Source organism: Euphorbia lathyris, chromosome 9, assembly GCF_963576675.1.
Source record: "Euphorbia lathyris chromosome 9, ddEupLath1.1, whole genome shotgun sequence".
Taxonomy (NCBI): Eukaryota; Viridiplantae; Streptophyta; class Magnoliopsida; order Malpighiales; family Euphorbiaceae; genus Euphorbia; species Euphorbia lathyris.
The window spans coordinates 55,877,145-55,884,006 of record NC_088918.1 but is presented as its reverse complement, the minus strand read 5'-3'; the positions used below and the strand labels follow the sequence as shown (position 1 = coordinate 55,884,006).

The 6,862-nt window shown below is 34.3% G+C and overlaps 1 protein-coding gene across 2 annotated transcripts; it reads left to right on the top strand.

The window, feature by feature from the left end:
• Nucleotides 1-1,031: 1,031 nt before the first annotated feature.
• On the top strand, nt 1,032-3,453 carry LOC136205224 (DNA oxidative demethylase ALKBH2). 2 transcript variants are annotated; one of them, XM_065995728.1, is made up of 4 exons: nt 1,032-1,544; nt 2,155-2,271; nt 2,365-2,554; nt 3,061-3,453. In XM_065995728.1, exons 1-4 carry the CDS (start codon nt 1,338-1,340, stop codon nt 3,252-3,254), a joined length of 708 nt encoding a protein of 235 aa, XP_065851800.1. In that variant the 5' UTR covers nt 1,032-1,337; the 3' UTR covers nt 3,255-3,453. The 2 variants fall into 2 exon arrangements, with proteins under 2 accessions (XP_065851800.1, XP_065851799.1); XM_065995727.1 differs by having other exon boundaries at nt 1,038-1,544; nt 3,058-3,453.
• Nucleotides 3,454-6,862: the final 3,409 nt, after the last annotated feature.

Genomic DNA, 6,862 nt, shown 5'->3' with positions numbered 1-6,862 from the left:
ATATCGGTCCATACATTGACAAGGTATATGTGGATTCTCGAGAAGACAAGAGCAATGGTGCCCCCCTCGAATCACCTGGATCCCAGAAGTGAATAGAAAGTTGGATCTACATTGGATCTTACCTGAATTTCTCCATTTATCCTCTTAAGGAGAAATTTGATTTCAAACCCCGGTTCTAACATGAGAAGTACACCATGCTAATGTATTTTGGATGATCCACATCTCAAGGTCAGGCACTAATGAGCACATTAAACTATCCATGTGGCTGAGAGCCCTCACAGTCCAGACACAACGACGTGATTACCAGGGCACGCTCTACCATTGAGCTAATAGCCCGTCGTGCGAGAAATATTAAAACTGTCATTTTCAATGGTATTGATATTGCCAACAAGCTTAAGAGGAGACCATGATATAGTTATATTATTTAGTATTATAGTTATAGTTTTGAATTATTTGGTTGAGACGGCATATCATAAGGAGTAGTCAGTTTTGAGAAAACCTAAGCTAAAGAGAAGCTACTGAGAAGAGGAATAACTGCATCGAATGAAAATAGAAGACGAGCTTGTTCCTAGAGGCATTACTAATCATTATCTTTATTGGAAGGAAGACCTCCCCCATAGTACCTCTTGATACGCTTACCCGACGTGATTCTTTTCATGTTATTGCTCTTATCACGATTATTCTTCTGGTTAACGAGCTCCATTGATAAAAGGTTCGAGACTAAGCACATATCCATACCGAAGGTCTCGATTAATCTTATTTAGTTTCATGAGCGGTGTATGATAGGCTCGTGGATATTGTTGTGCATGCAAAAGGCTAGTGACCACTTTATTAATAGCATGAAGGGGATCCACGAAGTAAAATATTTTACCTCCAAAATTCCACCAAATTAACAAGACTAAAAGTGAAAGTTTTTAAAGATTTTTTAGTCTCTAATTTTTTTTGGGGAAGAATTTTTAGTCTCTAATTAACCTTGGAAATCATTCCCTCTTCTTATATCCTTCCTTCCCAAACATAACTAGATAATTAACCTTCTAATAGCCTTTATTCCCAAAGTATGGTAAGATTATTAATCCTTCAAAAACCTAATCTAAGCACATATTAACAAAATTCTATTGATCTCCCTTATGTGTTCCTGTTCAAATTATGACGAGTGGTTGCCCATTTATATACAAAAGAGTCGCCTAACAATTCTTAATGCTAAGGCAGCTCAGTTTCTCTTTGGCCACAATTGATCGCCATTAACCGACTTCGATAAACATATTCATATAACAATTCTGAGGCACCACCAACACTATCCCTCTTTTCTTTGTAGCAGTCACTGGTTTATAGGCGCAATGAGTTTAAAGTTAAAGCCGATTGCTACCGACGGCAGTGAAAAGGATAAACAGATCAAAAGCATAGATCTTGGTAATGGAAGCCAGGTCTTATACATGCCCCGTTTTTTATCATTTGATGATTCCTGGAAATTCTTCCATTATCTCGACTCTCATATCCCTTGGACCAGACCCACCCTTCGCGTCTTTGGTCGCTCCTGTCTGCAGGTATCTTTTTTCTTCTTTTTTCAATTTTGCTGATTATTTTTCGGATTATCGGTAGTGTTAATGAAAAATAATGAAAAAAAAAAAACAATTTCACAATCCCTGAATTAGAATATATGTATCAGATTAGCAGTGTTTGAAGGGGAATTATTATTACTAAATTGATCTTTAGACTATAATTTGAACCTGAGGTATAATTTCCCCTCTTGCATTTGCATCATTACATTTAGGATTCATATTCTATGCTAATGTTGAATTAGCAGACTAAAATTCCTAAATTTAATGTGCAAATGTATGAATACTGGCTAGTTCTATGCCGTTTTGTGGGATAGTGTTTAGTCCATACTTTGTTTGAATTATGTGGATATGCACAAGGGACTTGTCTTGCCCTCATATTGAATCTTTTAAAGATTTTTAAGGTGCTGCTGTATACTCCTGATTAGAGGTCTTCATTTCATAAGAGAATGTTCAGAATTGGCCTGGAGAAATGGACATAGAGGCAGCAAATTGCTGTTGAGTTCTTGTTATTTGTTTTTTGAGGAATAATGTTTGTCGCCTGCAGATTGCATTTGGTTAATTCTGTGAATTTTATAATGTGTGCTTCTCAATGCAGCCTAGAGATTCTTGTTATTTTGCAAGTCCAGGATTACCAGAACTGATTTACAGCGGATATAAGCCTCATGTCTACTCCTGGGATGATTACCCTCCACTTAAGGAGATATTAGATGCTGTAAGAATGTTCTTTTCCCTTGTGTGCTTGGATTCGTTTTTTTTTTTCTCCACATACTGATTCATTTGTAGTGTTTTTGGTTATATACTGAAGGTTCATAGAGCTCTTCCTGGCAGTAGATTTAATAGCCTGCTGCTAAATCGGTATAAAGGTGGCAATGACAATGTTGGTTGGCATGCTGATGATGAGAAGCTTTATGGACCAACTCCAGAAATAGGATCTGTTTCCTTTGGATGTGAACGTGATTTCTTGTTGAAGAAGAGACACAATGCATCAACTCCAGGTAATAATCATATTTCCATCATATACTTCCCTTTCAGATAAAGGGTCAATTTGTCCCAAAATGTACTTTTGTTTATCAATTTGATTCTCCAACTTGGCATTTTTGCACAGATCAAACCTAAGTGACATATGTCAACATTAGAAACTAACAAATCATATCCTGACACATGCTATTATGGACTAATTTGGCAAAAAAAAAATGTCAGAGATGTGGATTATATCGATAACCAAAGTTCAGTTTGGGGCAAATTGATCCTTTGAAGCAAGTTGAAGGCCAAATTGACCTTTTAGTTTGAATGTTCTAGAGTCTGGTTTTCACTTTGATTTTGTAATGTTGCATATGTTGCTGGTTTTCTTTGCATCTATTAAGCAAGTTAGTTGCAGGCCTATAGCATACTAGAAAATGTAATTGCTACGAAAATCACATATATTGAGTACAAACTAGCCGATTTTACGGAGATGGTTTACCGGATTTATGCTAAAACTTTTTTTGGTTGGGAGCAGTAGAAAGATCAGGTGATGAACCTGCAAGTAAGCGACAGAAGAAGAGCAAGCAGCATGATCAGCATTGTTTCATACTAAAGCATGGATCATTATTGGTAATGAAAGGATATACACAGAGAGATTGGCTTCACTCAGTTCCTAAGCGTGTAAAAGCAGAGGCGACTCGTATTAACCTTACTTTTAGGCACATTATGTGAAGATTATGGGAAGAAAACAGATATAGTAATCTGATATTTAGGCATGTTTTTGTTTATTGTAGGCAGCCAATATCAGTTAGAATGGGACTAACTCGTTTTGTTTGATAGTTATGTCTAAACTCTGTAAAGCTAAGCTAATCATACATTTTTGTCATGCTAAAACTGAGGGGAATACATGCAGCTCCATCAATTAACATTATGTTTGTTCATGAAGATAGAATTCTTATGAATTAACGTTATACAATAGTTTTATGAAATTGAATTTCTTTTCCCACAAATGAGGACAGTGCTGAATGCAGGACTGCTATGTTTATATAATTTTACACTTGCTTATATAATTTTTTTTATCACAATTTTGGGTCGGAGCTGGTTTGAAATTTTAATCTTTGAAAACCGGTCTGAACCGCTTAAACTTTGGTCCTGTCAGATATGTTTACTTTTAAAAAATATATATTTTTAAGCAAAGGTGTGAACCAAATGGGCTCGGCTGGTTCAATCCAGTTCGATCATAACCGACCATCATTTTGGACTAGAGGTGATTTGATTTTTTAATCTTTAAATACTGATGAGAATCGCTCAAACTTTGGCCGAGTTAGATGTCAGACATGTTTACTTTTTAAAAATATATATTTTTAAGTAAATTGAGATTCAAACATTGGACCCTTAAGCTATAGCTAATGTTTAGCATTACATTACCATTTTAATTATGGTTGTTATTTTTTTTTTTTTTTTGGGTAAGAAATTATGGTTGTTATTAATAATTTAAGAATATATAATGATATTATAAATTAAATAATTAAAATATTATTTAGTTTTATTATTTTTTATTTTATATTTACATAGATATCAAAAATTTTTATTTTAACCAATTAAGGTTAGCTTTAGTAGTTAAAGGTCTCGATCGCTTAAACTAGATCTTTAGATCTCAAGAAACACGCGAGGTTTTGTTCTCGGTTGTTTTGCTTTCCCTCTTCAAGAAACATGCGGGGGCTGGAGGAATTCTCAGAAACATGCGAGGTTTTGTTCTCGGTTGTTTTGCTTTCCCCCCTTCAAAATTCTTTTGCTTTCTTAGCGGAAATCCGAGCGGCAATTTTTGCGGTTCAAAAAGCTTGGGATCATGGCTGGCATCGGCTTTGCGTTGAATGTGACTCTCTATTCGTAGTTCACCTGTTTAGGACCCGTACTACTGAGGTTCCTTGGAGCATCAGACATGATTGGCTTCATATTCTTTCTTTATTACAGTCCATGACCATAGTGGTTACTCATATCTATAGAGAAAGGAATAGGGTTGCGGATGCTCTTGCTAAGTTTAGTCTCTCTATTACTGATGTTTGCTGGTGGTCCTCATTCCCACCTTTTTATAATTCCCTTGTTTGTGATGATTTTAATAGGGTTGAACAATTCCTTTTTTGTTAGGTCCCCTACTCTTGAGGCTGTAATTAACTATTCTTCCATTTTCTTTATTAATATTTTTTTTTGGGCTTGAGGCTTCGGTTTCCCTCGAGAATACCAACCTAGTTGGATTTCTCACGATGCGTAAGTTTTAGCCTGCAACCTTTTACTCAAAAAATCAAAATAATAATTATTTAGTTTAAAAGGTATATCTTTTATTTAATTTTTATATTTATTTAATTTTAATAAATTTTTAATTTTTTCATATTAATTTTAAGGAAAAAAATCTTCTGTCCCGAATTCCCTTCGATATTAAAGAAATATTATTATTAGTGTATCGTTTTTATTAATATTGTACAGTTAAATGTGCATAGAAATATAATTTTTACATGGTTTTTTGGAAACTGGTTAAACCTCTAACCATTGGTCCTCTATTTCTTTTCGGTTCTTTGATCTATTCGATTTTGAAAGCCATGATAAATACTATTCAGCCTCTTATAGTATACAATATATTTTATATGCACTCTGGTATTGGTTGGGATTTTCGGACTTAATGTTGTGGTTTTGTTTGGAGCGCGGTTTTTAAAATTGGATCGGTCAAAAAAGCGGGAAAAGACAGAAGGTTAAAGATTAAAGGTTCAACCGAGGTTCAAATAAAGTTCAAAAAATCATGTAAAAATTATAATTTTTATTCACATTTTAACTTATAACTTAATTAGTACAATCTTAATAATCTTAATAAATATTTCTTTAATATTAATTCATGATATTTTAAGATATTACACCAATAATTTTAAATATGACAAAAATTTAAAATTTATTAAAATTTAATGTATATATATTTATGAAAGGCGCCAATTGAATATGATTGTATATAATTTAGATGTCTGGGCTATTTTTCTTTCACATGGAAATCCTTATCGAGAGATTTTCTTATGTCTGTTTTAGGTTGTATTCAAACTGATCGGTTTTCTCTATTAATGTAAGATGCCGTTTGATAAAACTGAAAATTAAGTGCTAAAAAATTAAGTACTGAATTTTAAGTGTTGAATATAATAAGTGTTGAAACTATTAAATTATATAAGTGTTTGATAAATATTAAAAATAAGTGTTGAATATAAAAATATTAGTTGATAATGTTTAACTTAAAATTTTAAATTAAATATTTTCACTTATCAAAAAAGTGATACGTAGCTTAATTGAATAATTTAAGTGATTAACAAAAAATTATTATCAAACACAATTAAACTAAATAAATGCTTAATCTACTTTTCTTTTTTTGGTAGGAACAAGAAAAAAAAAGACAAACCAACAAAAAACAAAAAATTAACCCGGGATCAGCCTTGGGAAGCTAACCCCCACCACATCCTCCAGGAGGACCGAGGAAAGAAAATCCGGAGGAGAAGAATAAGTAGTGACTGTTGAATGAATGATTTGATAAAGGGAAGATTATGGAGATAGAGAGAGATAAGTAATGACACAATAGTTGGTTTGAATCACCTTAATGATTCTGGCTCAGAGGCCTTGTATTTATAGTGAGCCAATAATAGTTTGTATAGGAATACAATACATAAGTATAGTCGTATTGAAACTCTACCTAGCTAGGAATATAGACAGATTGAAACTCTAACTAGATAGGAATCTATTTACAAAGATAATTAGAATATTATCTCTAACACCCCCCTCAAGCCGATGGCGGGCACGAACAAAGAGGCGAGAGCGTAGCATCGTGAAGCGAGCCGGAGCTAGCGGCTTGGTGAGTATGTCTGCAACCTGATCATGGGTTGGAATAAATCTGACACTGAGAAATCCTCTGTGAACTTGTTCACGAACAAAATGATAGTCTAGCTCAATGTGTTTCGTGCGAGCATGAAACACTGGATTTGAGGTGAGATAAATTGCTCCAACATTATCACACCATAACTGAACCGGGGTGGGTAATGGAAATCCGAGATCCGAGAGAAGAGATTTGAGCCATAGTAGTTCTGCAGTGGCATTTGCTACTGCTTTGTATTCACTTTCCGTTGAGGATCTGGCTATTGTGGGTTGCTTGCGGGTCTGCCACGATACAATACTGGATCCAAGATAAACACAAAATGCACCCGTGGATCGTCGATCATCAGGACACCCTCCCCAATCACTATCTGAGTAACAATGGATGTGCTGTATTGGTTTGACGGACATGAGTATGCCAAAATCTGATGTACCCTGAATAT

What these genes read in the sequence shown, in the direction of transcription:
- LOC136205224 (XM_065995727.1), top strand. Translation starts at nt 1,338, where the DNA reads ATGAGTTTAAAGTTAAAGCCGATTGCTACCGACGGCAGTGAAAAGGAT. An exon ending in TTGGTCGCTCCTGTCTGCAG is followed by an intron (nt 1,545 to 2,154) that starts GTATCTTTTTTC and finishes TTCTCAATGCAG; the next exon opens with CCTAGAGATTCTTGTTATTT. An exon ending in TTAAGGAGATATTAGATGCT is followed by an intron (nt 2,272 to 2,364) that starts GTAAGAATGTTC and finishes TATATACTGAAG; the next exon opens with GTTCATAGAGCTCTTCCTGG.